This window comes from Manis pentadactyla, chromosome 7 (genome assembly GCF_030020395.1).
Source record: "Manis pentadactyla isolate mManPen7 chromosome 7, mManPen7.hap1, whole genome shotgun sequence".
NCBI classification, from domain to species: Eukaryota; Metazoa; Chordata; class Mammalia; order Pholidota; family Manidae; genus Manis; species Manis pentadactyla.
This window is the reverse complement of record NC_080025.1, coordinates 10541843-10562569: the sequence shown is the minus strand read 5'-3', so window position 1 is coordinate 10562569 and position 20727 is coordinate 10541843. Positions and strand designations below refer to the sequence as shown.

At 35.3% G+C, this 20727-nt stretch overlaps 1 protein-coding gene across 2 annotated transcripts in view; it reads left to right on the top strand.

Moving 5' to 3' along the window:
- Window positions 1-16627, top strand: part of CFAP97 (cilia and flagella associated protein 97) — a 33950-nt gene extending 17323 nt beyond the window's left edge. For both annotated transcript variants that reach the window (XM_036894224.2, XM_036894225.2), the window contains exons 3-5: window positions 1466-1734; window positions 12164-12314; window positions 13438-16627. In XM_036894224.2, coding sequence (XP_036750119.2) covers window positions 1466-1734; window positions 12164-12314; window positions 13438-13562 — 545 coding nt within the window. In that variant the 3' untranslated portion in view covers window positions 13563-16627. The remainder of the gene's footprint in view (window positions 1-1465; window positions 1735-12163; window positions 12315-13437) is intronic.
- Window positions 16628-20727: the final 4100 nt, after the last annotated feature.

Here is a 20727-nt window from a genome sequence, read left to right as displayed (position 1 = left end):
AAGCATTATTTCATTAATGTGTGAGTTTACATATTTAAATATATTTGTATCCTAGAAAGTTTAGTCAAGTTAAATTTTTTCTTCTATCTTAATTAGAAAAACAATGGCTCATACATTTGAGGTTTCCTAATACTGAAACAGAAAAGGTGGTTTAGAAAAATGTAATAGTGACACAGAGTCTGCATATGAGCTTTCCATGTATATGTTTTCCAGCAGGGATAGTTAAGAATGCTATTTTTAAAAATGAAGTTTGAACTTACTCTATTTTATTATTTTTGCTACTGCCTTATTTTACTAAAAAATTTTTTTTCAGTGTCATTAGGAAAATAGCTCACTTTTTATTCCCTTTGAAATTTACTTTTAAAGCCTTTTGTATATGGCAAAATCAATCTAGAAACCTTATTAAATTCTACTAAATAGGTATTTCTTGAAAGCAAGATAATTGAATTATGTGTAGCACATCTGTATCTTTCTAAATGTGTTCTCATTGAGGTTTTGTCATTAAGTAGGTATGGTTTCCAGCAAATTACCAACCATTAATTTCCTCTTCCCTTTCAGGAAGCCACTGTTAGTCTTTGTTTTTTAAGTTTCTGTCATCTTTCATAGTCTAAGGTTTGAACATAGGGAGGTAGTCTTTTTAACAGTTTTTGTTACATTACTCAAATTATTTAACTTTTTTGCACCAGTCACATTTTTAAATGGGGATTAAAAATGCCTCTTTCCCTTACAGCACTGTTCTTTTAACAGTATAAAATGCTAGGTAAGTAAAAGAACATAAAGTTACTCAATTAAAAACAAAACATGGTTATTTTAAAAATACTGTAAAAAAAACAAATTAAATGTGCCAGTCAGTTGATCTGATATAATCTACTCATATTTAGTATAGACTTAAGCTGAAACAGTGACCAGGCTTAATATTTTTAAGAAGCTCCCGACAAATGTTTAGTAATTACTGTGACTTACTGAAAATTGTTACCATATAGAAATGTAAGAATTAAGAATGTTGACAAAAATTTCATTTGATAATCATAGTATGCAAAATATCTTTATTGGTTAAAAACTTTGTTTTCATTTTTGACTTACGTTTAGGCAAGAATACAGTGTTTGACTTTTATAGTAGAAGTATTTGCTTAAATGCCAATATTAAGACCAAAAATCTTTTGTGTTAAAATATTTGTAGTTTAAGTTGAAGGTCAGAATATTCTGGGTTTGTTTTGCAATTTTTTAGCCATTGTTTCCATCAGTCATTGCTGAGTACATTTTATTTTTTGAAGTATGCCAACTAAAAAAATTGTCTAAATTAAATGTTGTATTGGTACACTCAGTGAGAGGTTTAACATTATTTCATACATACCTTTTCATGAATTGATATAGTGTCTATTTTTAAACGTTAAAGCATCATTATGGACCATCATATTGTGCTACTTTGTTTAGCCATTTTTCCTTTTTTTGTTCATCTCTGTAGCTTTTCTGCAATTAGATAAAAAGGGACCACAAAAACATCACTTTGATCAGCCTTCAGTAGTGCCAAGGAAAAATTACTCTTTTACAAGAGAGGAGGTGAGGCAGATTGATCAGGAAAATCAGAGGCTTTTGAAAGAATTGTCAAAACAGGCTGAAAAATCAGGAAGCAAAAGTTCGGTTCCCAGAAGATCAATGGGTCATCCCCCTAAGTTATATCATACAGCTCTCAACAGACAGAGGGAACAACAAAGGATTGAAAGAGAAAATTTGGTAAGTAACAAGTTTTTTAGTCGTCAAAGAAAATGCATTCATACTGATTTGTAAGTCCAACTTACAGGAAACCCAAATACAGCCAAATTTTCAAACATAATTATATAAAAGTAGATAAAGATATGTGTGGCATGATGAGCTGTGAGCCTGGAAGGTACAATATGTATTTATACATCAAGCTATATATATATATATATTTTTTTTTTTTTCAGAGAAGCAAACTTATTCATCTCTTTTTTTTTTTGAGAGGGCATCTCTCATATTTATTGATCAAATGGTTGTTAACAACAATAAAATTCTGTATAGGGGACTCAGTGCTCAGTGCACAATCATTAATCCACCCCAAGCCTAATTCTCGTCAGTCTCCAATCTTCTGAAGCATAACAAACAAGTTCTTACATGGTGAACAAATTCTTACATAGTGAGTAAGTTCTTACATGGTGAACAGTACAAGGGCAGTCATCACAGAAACTTTCGGTTTTGATCAAGCATTATGATCTATAAACAATCAGGTCAAATATGAATATTCGTTTGATTTTTATACTTGATTTAAATGTGAATCCCACATTTCTCCCTTATTATTATTATTATTATTATTATTTTTAATAAAATGCTGAAGTGGTAGGTAGATGCAAGATAAAGGTAGAAGGCATAATTTAGTGTTGTAAGAGAGCAAATGTAGATGATCAGGTGTGTGCCTGTAGACTAAGTGTTAGTCCAAGCTAGACAAGGGCAATAAAACATCCACAGATGCAGAAGATTTCTCTCAAAACGGGGGGTGAGGTTGGAAGTTCTTCTTCATATCGTATCTTAGTTCATTTTCTGGGTAGCCAAATTAGGCTTTGATCCTCTGTATAAACACAAACAGACCCTTTGCCCACACTTTGATATGCCCTTTATACCATTGTGTAGAACTCATTGGAGGTCACCACACAGGAACTGCTTTTTTTTTTCTTTTTAAAGAGAAAGGAATATTATCAGAAAGATGTACCTCCATAGCTGATCATCTGACACCCTTTAAATGATCAAAATTAAGGATATTTAAAGCATGCATTAATCGTTGATTTACAGTTAGTTTTATCCTATCAGGGAGTAATCCCCCTTTTCTTTCTTTCTTTTTTTTATTTTGTTTTGTTTTTTTTTGTTATCATTAATCTACACTTACCTGAAGAATATTATGTCTACTAGCCTCTCCCCTATACCAGGTCCCTCCTATAAACCCCTTTACAGTCACTGTCCATCATCATAGCAAAATGTTGTAGAATCACTACTTGTCTTCTCTGTGTTGTACAGCCCTCCCCTTTCTCCCACCCCCCCATTATGCATGCTAATCTTAATACCCCCCCTTCTTCTCCCCCCCTTATCCCTCCCTACCCACCCATCCTCCCCAGTCCCTTTCCCTTTGGTAACTGTTAGTCCATTCTTGGGTTCTGTGATTCCGCTGCTGTTTTGTTCCTTCAGTTTTTCCTTTGTTCTTATAGTCCACAGATGAGTGAAATCATTTGGTATTTCTCTTTCTCCTCTTGGCTTATTTCACTGAGCATAATACCCTCCAGCTCCATCCATGTTGCTGCAAATGATTGGATTTGCCCTTTTCTTATGGCTGAGTAGTATTCCATTATGTATATGTACCACATCTTCTTTATCCATTCATCTATCGATGGACATTTAGGTTGCTTCCAATTCTTGGCTATTGTAAATAGTTCTGCGATAAACATAGGGGTGCACTGATCTTTCTCATACTTGATTGCTGCATTCTTAGGGTAAATTCCTAGGAGTGCAATTCCTGGGTCAAATGGTAGGTCTGTTTTGAGCATTTTGATGTACCTCCATACTGCTTTCCACAATGGTTGAACTAACTTACATTCCCACCAGCAGTGTAGGAGGGTTCCCCTTCCTCCACAGCCTCGCCAACATTTGTTGTTGTTTGTCTTTTGGATGGCAGCCATCCTTACTGGTGTGAGGTGATACCTCATTGTAGTTTTAATTTGCATTTCTCTGATAATTAGTGATGTGGAGCATCTTTTCATGTGTCTGTTGGCCATCTGTATTTCTTTTTTGGAGAACTGTTCAGTTCCTCTGCCCATTTTTTACTTGGGTTATTTGTTTTTTGTTTGTTGAGGCGTGTGAGCTCTTTATATATTTTGGACTTCAAGCCTTTATCGGATCTGTCATTTACAAATATATTCTCCCATACTGTAGCGTTCCTTTTTGTTCTATTGATGGTGTCTTTTGCTGTACAGAAGCTTTTCAGCTTAATATAGTCCCACTTGTTCATTTTTGCTGTTGTTTTCCTTGCCCGGGGAGATATGTTCAAGAAGAGGTCACTCATGTTTATGTCTAAGAGGCTTTTGCCTATGTTTTCTTCCAAGAGTTTAATGGTTTCATGACTTACATTCAGGTCTTTGATCCATTTTGAGTTTACTTTTGTATATGGGGTTAGACAATGGTCCAGTTTCATTCTCCTACATGTAGCTGTCCAGTTTTGCCAGCACCATCTGTTGAAGAGACTGTCATTTCGCCATTGTATGTCCATGGCTCCTTTATCAAATATTAATTGACCATATATGTTTGGGTTAATGTCTGGAGTCTCTAGTCTGTTCCATTGGTCTGTGGCTCTGCTCTTGTGCCAGTACCAAATTGTTTTGATTACTATGGCTTTGTAGTAGAGCTTGAAGTTGGGGAGTGAGATCCCCCCTACTTTATTCTTCTTTCTCAGGATTGCTTTGGCTATTTGGGGTCTTTGGTGTTTCCATATGAATTTTTGAATTATTTGTTCCAGTTCTTTGAAGAATGTTGCTGGTAATTTGATAGGGATTGCATCAAATCTGTATATTGCTTTGGGCAGGATGGCCATTTTGACTATATTAATTCTTCCTAGCCACGAGCATGGGATGAGTTTCCATTTGTTAGTGTCCCCTTTAATTTCTCTTAAGAGTGATTTGTAGTTTTCAGAGTATAGGTCTTTCACTTCTTTGGTTAGGTTTATTCCTAGGTATTTTACTCTTTTTGATGCAATTGTGAATGGAATTGTTTTCCTGATTTCTCTTTCTATTGGTTCATTGTTAGTATATAGGAAAGCTACAGATTTCTGTGTGTTAATTTTGTATCCTGCAACTTTGCTGTATTCCGATATCAGTTCTAGTAGTTTTGGGGTGGAGTCTTTAGGGTTTTTTATGTACAGTATCATGTCATCTGCAAATAGTGACAGTTTAACTTCTTTACCAATCTGGATTCCTTGTATTTCTTTGTTTTGTCTGATTGCCGTGGCTAGGACCTCCAGTACTATGTTAAATAACATTGGGAGAATGGGCATCCCTGTCTAGTTCCCGATCTCAGAGGAGAAGCTTTCAGCTTCTCGCTGTTCAATATAATGTTGGCTGTGGGTTTATCATAGATAGCCTTTATTATGTTGAGGTACTTGCCCTCTATTCCCATTTTGCTGAGAGTTTTTATCATGAATGGATGTTGAATTTTGTCAAATGCTTTTTCAGCATGGAGATGATCATGTGGTTTTTGTCTTTCTTTTTGTTGATGTGGTGGGTGATGTTGATGGATTTTCGAATGTTGTACCATCCTTGCATCCCTGGGATGAATCCCACTTGGTCATGGTGTACGATCCTTTTGATGTATTTTTGAATTCGGTTTGCTAATATTTTGTTGAGTATTTTTGCATGTATGTTCATCAAGGATATTGGTCTGTAGTTTTCTTTTTTGGTGGGGTCTTTGCCTGGTTTTGGTATTAGGGTGATGTTAGCTTCATAGTATGAGTTTGAGAGTATTCCCTCCTCTTCTAGTTTTTGGAAAACTTTAAGGAGAATGGGTATTATGTCTTCCCTGTATGTCTGATAAAATTCCGAGGTAAATCCATCTGGCCCGGGGGTTTTGTTCCTTGGTAGTTTTTTGATTACCACTTCAATTTCGTTGCTGGTAATTGGTCTGTTTAGATTTTCTGTTTCTTTCTGGGTCAGTCTTGGAAAGTTGTATTTTTCTAGGAAGTTGTCCATTTCTCCTAGGTTTCCCAGCTAGTTAGCATATAGGTTTTCATAGTACTCTTTAATAATTCTTTGTATTTCTGTGGGGTCCGTCGTGATTTTTCCTTTCTCGTTTCTGATTCTGTTGATTTGTGTTGACTCTCTTTTCCTCTTAGTAAGTCTGGCTAGAGGCTTATCTGTTTTGTTTATTTTCTCGAAGAACCAGCTCTTGGTTTCATTGATTTTTGCTATTGTTTTATTCTTCTCAATTTTATTTATTTCTTCTCTGATCTTTATTATGTTATGTCCCTCCTTCTGCTGACCTTAGGCCTCATTTGTTCTTCTTTTTCCAATTTCGATAATTGTGACATTAGACCATTCATTTGGGATTGTTCTTCCTTCTTTAAATATGCCTGGATTGCTATATACTTTCCTCTTAAGACTGCTTTTGCTGTATCCCACATTAGTTGGGGCTTTGTATTGTTGTTGTCGTTTGTTTCCATATATTGCTGGATCTCCATTTTGATTTGGTCATTGATCCATTGGCTATTTAGGAGCGTGTTGTTAAGCCTCCATGTGTTTGTGAGCCTTTTTGCTTTCTTTGTACAGTTTTATTTCTAGTTTTATGCCTTTGTGGTCTGAAAAGTTGGTTGGTAGGATTTCAATCTTGTGGAATTTACTGAGGCTCTTTTTGTGGCCTGGTATGTGGTCTATTCTGGAGAATATTCCATGTGCACTTGAGAAGAATGTGTATCCTGTTGCTTTGGGATGTAGAGTTCTGTAGATGTCTATTAGGTCCATCTGTTCTAGTGTGTTGTTCAGTGCCTCTGTGTCCTTACTTATTTTCTGTCTGGTGGATCTGTTGTTTGGAGTGAGTGGTGTGTTGAAGTCTCCCAGAATGAATGCATTGCATTCTATTTCCTCCTTTAGTTCTGTTAGTATTTGTTTCAGATATGTTGGTGCTCCTGTATTGTGTGCATATATATTTATAATGGTTATATCCTCTTGTTGGACTGAGCCCTTTATCATTATGTAATGTCCTTCTTTATCTTTTGTTACTTTCTTTATTTTGAAGTCTGTTTTGTCTGATACTAGTATTGCAACACCTGCTTTTTTCTCTCTGTTGTTTGCATGAAATATCTTTTTCCATCCCTTGACTTTAAGTCTGTGAATGTCTTTGGGTTTGAGGTGAGTCTTGTAAGCAGCATATGGATGGATCTTGCTTTTTTATCCATTCTATTACTCTTTGTCTTTTGATTGGTGCATTCAGTCCATTAACATTTAGGGTGACTATTGAAAGATATGTACTTATTGCCATTGCAGGTTTTAAATTTGTGGTTACCAAAGGTTCAAGGTTAGCCTCTTTAGTATCTTACTGCCTAACTTAGCTCACTTATTGAGCTGTTATATACACTGTCTGAAGATTCTTTTATTCTCTCCCTTCTTATTCCTCCTCCTCGATTCTTCATATGTTGGGTGTTTTGTGCTTTGCTCTTTCTAGGAGTGCTCCCATCTAGAGCAGTCCCTGTAAGATGTTCTGTAGAGGTGGTTTGTGGGAGGCAAATTCCCTCAACTTTTGCTTGTCTGGGAATTGTTTAATCCCTCCTTCATATTTAAATGATAATCGTGCTGGATACAGTAGTCTTGGTTCGAGGCCCTTCTGTTTCATTGCATTAAGTATATCATGCCTTTCTCTTCTGGCCTGTAGGGTTTCTGTTGAGAAGTCTGATGATAGCCTGATGGGTTTTCCTTTGTAGGTGACCTTTTTTTTTCTCTCTGGCTGCCTTTAATACTTTGTCCTTGTCTTTGATCTTTGCCATTTTAATTATTATGTGTCTTGGTGTTGCCCTCCTTGGATACCTTGTCATGGGAGTTCTGTGTACCTCTGTGGTCTGAGAGGCCATTTCCTCCCCTAGTTTGGGGAAGTTTTCAGCAATTATTTCTTCAAAGACACTTTCTATCCCTTTTTCTCTCTCTTCTTCTTCTGGTACCCCTATAATGTGGATATTGTTCCGTGTCAATTGGTCACTCAGCTCTCTTAGAATTCTTTCATTCCTGGAGATCCTTTTATCTCTCTCTGCATCAGCCTCTCTGCGTTCCTGTTCTCTGTTTTCTAGTCCATTAATGGTCTCTTGCATCTCATCCATTCTGTTTTGAAGTCCTTCCAGAGCTTGTTTTATTTCTGTATTCTCCATCCTTAGTTCTTGCATATTTCTCTGCAAGTCCATCAGCATGGTTATGACTTTTGTTTTGAATTCTTTTTCAGGAAGACTGGTTAGATCTATCTCCCCAGGTTCCTTCTCAGGGGAAGATGTAGCAGATGCCGAAGCTGTCTGGGTTAGTCTTGTCTGGATCAAATTTTTTTGCCTTTTCATGTTGATAGGTGCGTGTAGACTGGGTCTTTGTGTCTTGCCCGGCCGGTATGGAGGAAGCTCCCTTGCTGAGGGCGTGTCCAGCCTCAGGCTGTTTCTCTGCTATGTCCGTGCCCTGGAGGGGTAATGGATGGGGGGCTGTTTGGCTGTTTGCCTCCGTGAGGGGTCTCAGAGCTGTTGCCCAGAGAGTTAGTGCGCCCGGGTTTCCCTGGAATTTCCATCTGCCGGACTGTGACCTGGGTTGTTTCCGTCCAGCTGTTGTGTCCCTGTCCCTTTAAGACTTTCAAAAAGCACTCGCTTTTCTTTGTCACAGGGGCATCAGCTTCAGGACCTGCTCAGAGGTCTAGCTGCCCTGTTTCCCTAGTTTCCAGCCCTCCACGCATGCACTGTGTCTGCGCTCTGGTGCGGATGGCTATGGCTGGGTGTTTAGCAGTCCTGGGCTCCCTCTCTCTCCCTGCTCCGACTCCTCTCCTCCTGCCGGGAGCTGGGGTGAGGGGCGCTTGGTTCCTGCCGGGCCGGGGCTTGTATCTTACCCCTTTCACCAGGCGCTGGGTTCTTGCAGGTGTGGATGTAGTCTGGCTATTGTCCTGTGTCTTCTGGTCTCTCTTTTAGGATTAGTTGTATTTGTTGTATTTTCAAAAATATTTATGTTTTTGGGAGGAGATTCCCACTGTCCTACTCATGGTGCCATCTTGGCTCCGCCCTCAAGCTATATTTTAAGGGAACATTAAGTGAAAATACTGAAAGCTCCATTATTTATTTAACCTGATATGTTAAATCACTACAGTAGCACAGGAAATGGTGTCCAAGGGGCAGATAATATATATATCTTCTATTAAACATTTAGTCATTAGCTAAATCTGTTTCACTTTATCCTTGTAAGTTAAAATTATGTATATATCATTTATTGTAAAGGCTAAATATTTTCTCAAAGAGATCAGATTTGGTTAACCGCTACTTGACTGTATGAAAAACATTATTAAAAATCATGTAGTTACATTCTGATGTTCTGAGGAATATATATATATATGGGAACTGTTAAAAATCTGCATTATTTTCTTCATAAAATTCAGTTCATATTAACTGGGAGCTGAGGTACTACATTTACAAAAAAACAGTAGTCTTAAACCCTTCAGGAGCGTTACCATGCATGTGGCAAGGAGTAGCTAACAACACACATTGAAATTATGTTGGTTGGTAGTGAGTTACATGATAACTTTCTGCACATCATTATAGCAATTACAGGATTCACTGATGATTTGTGAAAATTTCAAATTACTGTATGTCATAAACATTTGGGCTTACCTTTGTTTTTACTCCCCCACATGGCTCTGGAGCCTGTTTTATTTATTTAACAAGCAATTACATAGTGGATAGTATTTTACAAATTTTAGGTCATTTAATTCTCATAGCAACCTTATGTGACATAGTATTGTCGTATCGTAGAGGACAAAATGAGACTGAAAGGGACACAAAGACTTGTTACTCCTAATGTCCTTCAGAGTTCTTGTTATAAGTCTGCTGTGAGCTATATAAGACCCTGGAAGAAATATAAGAAAAAATACAAAATCCTGTCCTGTCATGTAATATATAACTTAGCTTAAAAAGATAATACCATTGCATGTCAAAACAACTGGAAAATAATGCAAAACAATATTAATGATATCATTAACATTTAATGACTCCTATATTCCAGGCACTGTTCTGAGTGCTTTATATGCAATATTTCACTTAGTACTCAAAGCTAATTCTTTGAGCTTATTTCATTGTTAATACCCCTATCAAGTCATTTGGCCAAGCTCACATAATCAGTGGCAGTCAGGATTTAAAGCCAGGTCTTTCTGACTAGATAGCTTACATTTTTTAATCACTCTATTACATGTGTTAAACTGTTTTGAACTATCATTTTTAAATTTTACCCAGGAGTTCTAAATTAATGACTAGATTTCTAAAAGCAAGAGCTATTTCTATCTGAAATCATTTCTTTAGCTTTTGTTTAGCTTGTTATATTCATGATACACAGACTGATAACTGCTGTTGGTTCCATGTGCTTTGATAACTGAGCCAAATCATTTCCCTCTCATTTTCCCATGTTTCTGCCATGTAAATGTGATAAGTGCATTTCAGGACTACAGAATGGGTTTGTTTTTTGCCTTATTGTCAAATTATTTCAAAATTGATTTTGATGTTACTTTATATGCTTTACATCTGATGAACATTGCAATTTTCTTAAAATTTAAAAAAGAAAAACACACACCCAATCAGATAAATAATTTACGATACTAGAAGTTTATCTAAAAAATAGGGACTTCTACCAGCTAAAAAGTAAAATTAGTAGTTAACTGTTAACACCAAGTTTTCTGTCCTGTCCTTTCTACCATATACAGCTCAGTGAATAGTTAATGGGATAATCAGTTAAAACAGCATAACAGCAAATGTTGCTCTGCCTAGTAAAAATACATTGATGATATGACTCATAGGAAATTTCTTACTCGGTTACAAATATCTTATACATGCAAATAATATTATCTTCCCAGCTAAGTAATAAATTACATGGCAGGGCAGTATTTTACATTTTTTCTTATAGTACTTCTAGTGTCTTACATAGCTCATAGCAGTTATAAACTGTAGGTAAAGAACATAGAATCCTAGGGATTTTGCCACCTAAATGTTACACAGCTTTTACATCTACAGAAAGAATCAGACTGTAGATTGTGATGGAAAGACTATGTTTAAATCATAATTCTCAGCTTAGCAGAGAGAGCTACTCTATTTGGGTAAGGCTTCACTGAAGGAGTTGAGTCTTCTCTGGCCTTTGAAGGCTAAAAACTGAGGAAAGGCATTTCATTGCAAAAAGAATAGCTGGCACGCCATTCTTTTAGTTGGTCTATCTACTTCTTCGTGTGTTCTGCACCTCTGCCATTTATCTCCAACCTCAGTTTATTTTTTGTAATACCTCCCTTCTCTCCCTTTTCTAAATAGCTTCTCCTCTGAATATTGTGACTTGTTTTCCATCATCTATCCTTTTCTGGAATTGCTCAGGAACACTGATAATGGAACCTCAGAAGGGCAGAGGTGAAACTTAAGAGCAAAGCACTAAGTGGAGAAAAGGGTGGAGATGGTTGGTGGCAGTGGTTCAGGCTGTGAATGTCCTAAACACTGACCTGTATGCTTAAAAATAGTTATAATGGTAAATTTTTATTTTACCACAATAAAAAGAAAACTAAGTTGGTGAAGAAGGAAAAAAGATTATACAGAGAAATTTGTCCTTATGGCTGAACTTATGAGGCTTATTTTTTAAAGTAAATCTTAGTGCACAACAACATTTGCTCTTCAAATAAAGATGAGCTTGCTATAGAGGAAGTTTAGATCAATACAGAAAATAATTGAACAACCATGGATCAATCCCCCAATCCATTTGGTCTACTTAAATAGTCCTTTCTCAATGATGCCTGTGAAAATGAAATAAGAAACTTTCACCTGATTTGTGAAGAAAGAAAATAAAATTAGGAACATTATACGTTAGAATCTATTACTGAATCACATTTTTAAAAAATAACATGTTATTGGATACTATGTTCCCTTGGCTAGTTGGTTAATGTATCCTTTTAAAAGCTTTATATTCAGTAATAATTAATTTTTACACTTCTTTACTCCAAAACCTTTTTTTCCCCTGAACTGTATTTTATGCAGAATCTTCTGTATATGAAACAGACAATACAGCAAGCATAGCTGGGTTGGTAGAAATTAGTAACAAAAGACCTGAGAGCCCTGCCCGCTTGACCTTTCCTCAGTGTCCTGGTAGCCCTTAAGGCACTAGTAGAGAGGAAGCAGATTGCAAGCCACTGCTCTATCATATAGAGTTTATAGTAGCTTAGATCTGTTTGTGGTCATTTCTATTATAGGATAAGTGAAAACCCTTTGATTTTCTGAAAGTGTGTTATTTGAAATATATTTTCACATAGCATGTCAAGAGGGATTTTAAATATTTTCTACATGAATTTCAGGTTCTAGAAAGTTTTTGCTTTTTTAAACCTATTGATATTTATCTAACATTAACTTTCAAATTGTTTTTAAATAAAGGCTTTATTGAAAAGGCTTGAAGCTGTGAAACCAACAGTTGGTATGAAGCGCTCTGAACAACTGATGGACTATCATCGCAATATGGGTTATCTCAACTCATCACCATCCTCAAGACGTGTGCGGTCAACTTTTGGCCAGTATAGCCCATTAAGTAAGCATATTAAAAATCATTTTGAACTTGTTTTTACCTTTTATTCTCTTAAAAAAATATAACTTACGACAGTTTAAATGCATTCTGTTACTTTTCACTGGGATGCTTTGTTTTATTTGTGTTAGTTCACTTAACTTCAGGTATTATTTACAGTATGGAATGGCAGCATAGGAAGGCAACCAAGATGAAACAATTGAAAATATCAGTAGTTTCCTAGATAATGGAAGAGGGACTTCAATTTCAATACATTTGTTAATGGAAGAAATGAATAGATAATCGTGTTTAAAAATTGCCAAAACTTTCTCCTTAGCAAGTTAAGAGTTACTGATAATAGCTTCCCACCCTTGTATGTGCTTGGTCTTCCTCAGTGGATACCTAAAAGAGAAATCAGCAGTCTTTACAGTCATCAGATGTAAATCCCTCTTCATGTTTGATATATGATCAGTCATACACCTCGCTGGTGGTATATCCCAGAGCACGTAGGCATGGGTGTCACTTAGTGCTAGGGTAGGCAACACACAGGAAGGCCAGACACTTCACTTTACAGAAGTCTGTGCTGTCACTTCAAGTATGCATTCCAGACTGTAAAAATAGAAGCCAATACTAAAAGTTGGAACCACTTACAATGCCCCAACTTTCCGGTGCTCATGGGAGTCTTAAACACTCAAATGACTAGAAATTCCACTCATTCGTTCTCCAAGCTTCACTTCCTTGATGTAGTTAAAGACTAAGAGCCTTGTTCCGATAATTCATACTTCTTATTATGTGTTCAATGTGGTAGATAATTTGTTGAATAAATGTGCAAATTGTTACACAAAGTTACCACCACCACCACCACCCCTGGAGTCATTTGAGAAGCTTCTTAAAACATTAATTTCACCCCCAAATCTATTGAGTCAAAATCTCCTAATGTAGAGTCTGGCATATTTTATCGTATTCTTAATTTCCACAGGTAATTATGAAGTGCATTCCTGGTTAAGAATCATATTAGACCATTAACACATGAGTTAGGGAAGAAAAATTTATTCTTGAAGTAAAATTAGGAGAGTAAGTTTATCAGATGACAATTTATGTATTTAGTTTAAATAATGCAAATTATTTCTTGTTCTTCATATATTTTTAGGAGGAGTTTCCAGGACATCCAGTGCTACCAGTGGTCTCAGTTTTAAGAGTGAGCGAGCAGTTGACACATCCAGTGGTCTGTTGCTAAGACCTAAGCCCCTTAATGTCCATACGGCTTGGTCATAAAAACTCTTTTTACTTTAAATACTTGTTCATCCAATTCTTAACTGAAGTGCTTTTGTATATTACTCTAATTCTCTGTATGAACATCTATAATACTGTCTTAAACAATTTCAGGTGTATGAGTTTTAACTTACTGTAATTCAGTGCAAATTGTTTTCAAAATGACAATAATGTAAAATCAGTGTTTCTAATGAGGATGTATTTCTGTGAGATGCATACGTGTGATAGAGAAATGGTAGTATACATGTGTATTTTCTCAACATAGAAATTTTCTCAACATAAAATCTCAACATTGCTCCCAAGATGTTAACTATATAGTTCTCATTTTCTGTTTTGTTTTGTTTTTTAGCTTTTAAACCATGAGTATAGCTCCTAAGTTTGACCAACTTTGTTTTCTGTTTGCAATCAGAATTTAGGTGTGTGACTCCTAACTGGATTATAAGACAGTTACACTTTCTTATACTGAAACAAATCTTGAATTTTTTCTAATTGGTGGAAGTGATTTAGATATAATGAACAGATTGTACTGGGGCAATCTTTGTGATTCATGAGAGGTATCTGCTACCTCTGTGTAAGCTCACGGAGTTAGATCTTAAAATTTGATCAGCCATTCCAAATCATTTTGAACTCCTGAGTATTAGGAACTTCAACTCAGAAGCTCCTTTTCTGTGTATTTTGACATTCGGAAAAAATACTATTAATGAGTCAGAGAGATAAGGTAAGCTTTAGAGCTGTAGTCTGCTGCATTGTGAATAGTTTGTCCAAGGGCCACATCATCATAAGCAAAACCAAGTATTTGCTAAATCAGCAAAATAACACCACTGGTTTGAAGAGCCAAAAAGCAGATCTTGAGTTGTGTCAGAACAGTGTTTTGAGAGATACTGTTAACAACTTGTATTACATTTAGTATTTATTGTATTAAGAGAGAAGATAAGTAAAGAGATGCTTGGTCTCAAAGCTTTAGAAATTCTAGCTAGTGTTTTTAAGGGCTGAAAAAGAAAACTAAAATATGAACAATAAAGGTGAAAAGTCACATGTTTGTTAAGGCTACTTTAAGTGTCAGATAATTTTCTTGGGTTTGGTTTGGTTTGGGCTTTTGGGTTGAATCCTGAAAGTATCATTTTTGCCAGTCCCACTTTTAAAGGCCTGGTAATATTAATGGAAATAGTTATGCACATAGGGTGCAATACAAATGCAAATTAGGCAAATAGGTTATGATGTAGTTGAATTTTGAAATTAGAATTTTTTCTGTCCAGCTCTAGGCTCTTAATTTATAATACAAAGTCATGGTTGCTTCTGCTGTCCTAACATGGTTTTTCATTACTGACCTTTTCAGTATGCCATTAGAACATATTGGAAGGTTTCCATGTTAAATGCCAAATCTTCCTTTTTTAATAGGAATTTTTCATGTGTAGCCACAGTAAGATTTGTTTTTTATTTTTCCAAGTTAACTCAAGCTTTGTGAATGTATACTGAACTTGGTTTTCTTTTAACACCTTTGGCAGCAATCCAAACTGCATTCTGCTAAACCTCAATTCAGAATTTCTTGGTCTTAGTTTGTATTGGTAGGTTTTGTTGAGGTTAGGGCATGTGAGGTGTGGAAACAGTGGGGTAAAAAAATTCATGTGAACACAGCCTGTGAGATTTTTCTCCCTTCTTTGAGCTATAATTATAATGTTCATTCATTGTTGTTTGATGCTTTGTTCTGGTGAACAAGTTTATAGATCATTTAGTGCTCTGCTTTATATATAAACTTCAGCTATACTAAACCAAGGTTTTGTTTTGTGTTTTAACTTACTGTATTTTTAATATTTGTATAACAATTTACCTTTAGGAGGAGAATCTACAACTCAGCATTTGGACATCTGCCCAATAGTAAATTAGCCAGTTTTTTTTAAGTCAGTTTTTAAGTTTGGGGGAAAAAAATGTAAGAAACCTTTTATGGTTTCTTTTTAATGGCAATTAGTCTCTGAATACCCTTTCTGTTCTTTGCTGCCCTTTGTATGTGTCAAGGTACAACATATAATTTCATAGATAAAGCTGTACTTTGATTTTAGATACTAATTTAATACCTTTAGTTTTCAGTACCAGGGATCCAACTTGAAATAAAAGTCAGGAAGAGCAACAATACTGAACAAAGCAGAATTTACAATTCTGTTGTCATGATTACTCATATATGATAAGTATAAATAGAAAGATAGGAGTTTTAAAATGTGATATTCTCTGATGTAAGTCAAGGTACTTTAACTTTTATAGTTTGAGGGGCATTTTTATGAAGGAGTCATAAGTATATACTGTTTTCATTTTCAAGAACATAAAGTGAAGGGTAATTTGTACCAATTTGGTTCACTTGTACATAATACATATTTACATCTGCAACTAGAAATTAAAACTAATCCAAGGTCTAAAATTATCAGGCAGGATTCTTAGAGTTATTTTCATATCTGTCAAATGTTAAACTAATGTTGCCTCCTTTTTAAAGATTCTATGAAAGGTTTTGAACTATTAAAATTCCCTAAGGGATAGCTATTAATACTTCTCCAACTTCCTTTCTTCAGTCTCCATAAAAAGCTGCTTTCTTAGCTACTACTACAAATAAAAATTTTCTGGTTTGCTTATAAGTGTAGTGTAATGCAGTTGTTTTCAACCCATTAACCCAAATGTCCAAAATGGGTATCTAGACAACTTTAAAAGAGGTCATTGTGATGGATATGATTGTGTGCTTCTCATTTTTGGATTCAAATACTCCACACTAAGAAAAGTACTATAACTAATATACTCTTGAGACACAAGTTTATTATATTTTTAATAAATGTTTAATAACTTAAATACCAAAGTCTTAACCTACAAATGATTGTATTCAATCCTAGAAAATGTGCTTAATGCTAATGGCTATTTTATTTCCACAAATAAAAATTAGTAAGAAACTTAAAAATCAACATCCTTACAGTATCCTACTACGCTGATGGACAGTGACTGTAATGGGGTTTGTTGGGAGGACTTGGTGAAGGGGGGAGCCTAGTAAACATAATGTTCCTCATGTAATTGTAGATTAATGATATCAAAATTTTTTAAAAATCAACTTCCTTTTTTAATTTCCCAGCTCATTGTAATATGTTTCAGGCATACAGAACTAGCCTAGAATAGTGAATACAGAAATATAAGAATTAAAGATAACTGAATAAAGAAATACAAGAATTAAAGTTTTGATCCTATATCTATTCTCAAATGAATTGTTTTCCAAAAATTAATATAACTTATATGTGCCTTATAAGACTAAGAATTAGAATCAAGTTGGGAGGAGGATTTTAGTTATTTATATCTTTGGAAGTATGATGTTTATGTAGGGAAGAGTTTGCTTAAAATCACATTATTGATCATCATCTCTTTAAACCACGTCATCTAATTTGTTCTGTAAAATTTTATGCTACAATGGACACTCTTAGAGCCCAAAGGAGTATTTTTTGAAAAATGTCTATCGACATAAACATTTCATATGTATGATGAGTGATAAATACTGTTTTTAAAACTTGCTACAGCATCAGTTTAGGAATTTTTTTTTATGAGAATTTAATAATAATGCCATTGGAATGAATCACCAGTACCTGTAGTACTGTATTTGGCTCTCAACTCTGAATTCAAAGGATTCTGTTAGAGCAGATTTTATTTAATTTTAGAATTCTGGTGACTTTTTAATCCACTTAAACATATTTCTGGAACCACCATAATACAGTCTTAAATGTTCTATGCTTCTATTTCAAAATCCACTTTGTAAGTTCAGGTAAGTTGTACTACTTGTTCTAGATGATGTTTTTGAGGTTTTACTGCTCTACAAAGTAAAACTTAGGAGGTAACGTCATTATTTTACTATAATAAGACAGGGCTTTTCCCAGTGAACCTAATTTCACACCCACTATTTTACGACAGTAAGAGAATTTGGACAGTCACCAACAAATGATTAAAAACTATTGTTCTAAATTCTTACAGTATGTGTGTTACAATGATAGTCTTCACCAAAAATCTTATATGACATTTATTTCATATATTGGGATTGTAGCTGATTTCTAAGCTGGAAGTGTAGTTTATTTTCCTTTATTTTATTCTGACAGTCTTCATACTTCATGAAGAAGATACTAATTAAGCAAATGTATCTCTTCCCATGTAATTATGTAAACTAACTAGAAAAACCTAATTCTACCATTAGTTTGAGAAGATTTCATTTTAAATTACATTTTGGGGAATATGAGAGGAACATGTTCTTTTAGGTGAATATCCACAAGAAAATGACATTTCATAGATGTTGTTGATAACTGTTTAAACATTACAGAAATACAGAAAGGGGAACAAGACCTAAGTGTATGACTACTATGTTACCTGTCACAAAGCAAACACCACACACTGGGTCACCACTAACGGGATCAAGAGTTAGAATACAGCCAGAACTACTCAAGATGCCTTGGGGCTCGATGCCAGTCATTGCTCTCTTTGCCTGCCAAAAGGTAACTACTATCTTCACTTCTAACACCATCGAGTTGTTTTGCCTGTTTTTGAGTATTGTGTGAATGGAATTATATAGTTGACCTTTGAATAACACAGTTTGAACTGAGTGGATCCACTTACAGATTTTTTTTCAAGAAATATATTGGAACATTTTTTGGAGATTTTTTTTTTTGCAGCAATTTGATAAAACATTATCTCTAGCTTACTTTATTGTAAATATAATATTATAATACACATACAAAATAAGTATTAACTGCATTATCAGTAAGACTTCCAGTCAGCAGTAGGCTATTAGTGAAACTTGAGGGGAGTCAAAAATTACCGGTTTTAGACTACAAGTGGTCAACCCCTTTGTTGTTCAAGGGTCAACTGTATTATTTTGGTCTGGGTGCTTTTGCTGAACATGTTTATATTTGTGAGATTCTTTCATGTTGTACAATAATTATATATTAATTATATATATAGTTATATATTTCATTTCTGTATAGTATTGTAGTGTATGATTGTACCATGATTTATCCATTCTGTGTTTGATGGACATTTGAGGTGGTTTCCCTCTTGACTATTATAAATAATGCTAATATGAAGATTTTTGTACATGTCTTGATTACCTATGCATTTTGGTTGGGCATATACTTAGGAGTGGAGTTTCTGGTAGTCATATTTAGTAGATTATGCGAGAGTTTTCCAGAGTGAGTGTACCAACTTAGTCTCCCACTGAAGAGTCTTAGTTCCTATTGCTCTATATCCTAATATTGGTGTCAGTCATTCTTTAACAATTTGGGTATGTAATGGTACTTTGTGATTTTAATTGCATTACTCTTAATCAGAATGAACACTTTTTCATGTTTATTGGCTATTAGAATACCTTTTGTGAAGTCCCTTTGAGCTTTTTGCCTATTTTTCTATTGGTTAAATGTCTTATTCTTGATGACTTGTAGGAGCAGTTATATGTTCTGGATACAATACAATCCTGGTGTGAGTTAAGTTACAAATATTTTCTCCCAGTCTGGCTTGCCTTTTTACTATACATGGTGCCTCTGAACAGAAATTCTTAATTTTACTTTAATTCAGTTTATCAGTCTTTTATGGTTAGCACCTTTTTAAATGTTGGATTTCGTGAAATTTTCTTTTACCTGAAGATATCAAGATTATCTGCTATATTCTAGAAGTTTTGGCTTTCATACTTAGATGTGCAGTTCACTTGTCATTGTTGCCTTGATTTCAGTAAATCTGTTATGTTAATTATTCCAGGTTTATTCTTTGGGCTGAGTTTGCTGTTATTTCTGTCTTGTTGAAATGGGTGTATAATTTACTGGTTTTCAGTCTTTCTTCTTTTCAAGTAAGTGCACTAAAAGCTATAACTTTCTTCTGAGCATAGCTTTAGCTATTTCCCACAAATTTTGATAATATTGTATTTTTATTTCTATTAAGTTCAAGGTTCCATTGTGACTTTCATTTTTTAACCCATAGGCTTCTTACAACGTATTTTTAGCAGGATGATGTAAAGTTATTTTTGGGTTTTGGGTTTACATGAAAAACTGTAGGAAAAAACTTAAAGCTCTAGATGGGAGGTCAACAAGATAACAATCTATGGGCCAAATTCAGCAGCCCAGTACCAATTTATGTGGCCTTTACCTTTTCAAAAGGTTCCCTAAAATCAAACAAGTATTTTGTGACATATGAATATTGTATGAAATTCACGTTTCAGTGTTGGTACTTAAAGTTTTATGGAAAGCAGCCATGCTCATTCATTTATCTTGTCCATGGCTGCCTTTACAATGTGACAGAGCTATGTTATGTCATAGACCATCTGGCCAACAATGCCTAAATACATACTATTTATCCTTCACAGAAAAGTTTCTTGACCCCTGTTGTGGATGATACTTTCTCCAGACAAGATTTACTTATGCTTCTGGCAGGTGGCAGGGGTACTCAAAACCTGAAATTGCCGTAATCCAGTTTAAGGATTGAGATGGTCTGAAAGCTGGCATCAGTAATCGCAAGGTCCGAACTATTTCCAGTTCACTTGTAGTGCTACAGTGTTACCTTTTGGGGTCCCACTCTACAACACGGGAGGCTTTCCAGGGCTCCCTCCCCTTCTGTGGCAGGCCATGGAGTCCAGATTTTGTCCCTTTCTCGAGAGGCTTTCAAACTCTCTTTCCATTTCAGCCTTAGCCTTTTGGCTGAGTTTTCCATGATTTTCAGACATCCCATGGGGAAAATTGACCCCAAATACCAGACTCATTTCTCTCAGTTGTTTTTGCCCAAATCTTGGTCCCATTATTTTCCATGCTTTGTTACTCCCCTGTGCAGGCTTTTATTTTAAGTAGTCTGAACCCCTTTCTAGTTGTTTTCAAAGGAAGTGCTGAATTACCTGGTCTGCCAATATGGAAATCCTCTATAAAATATAAATACACTTCGTTTTTAAAGACAATTCTTAGATCTTACAGTTGAAACTGCCAAATGAGCTGTATTAATCTTGAACCTGAAGGTGTTAGAACAGCCAGTAAATGAAGCAGTCCCATTTTCTCTTTCCCCAGTATATCCCCACCAGGGTTGTAGGTGCCTGTTCATGTCTCCCACTGGTGACAGAAGCCTAAGAATAACCCTAGCCTCTTCCCTCCTGATCATTCTCTACCCTTTTCAACCCATCCCAGGTCCTGTA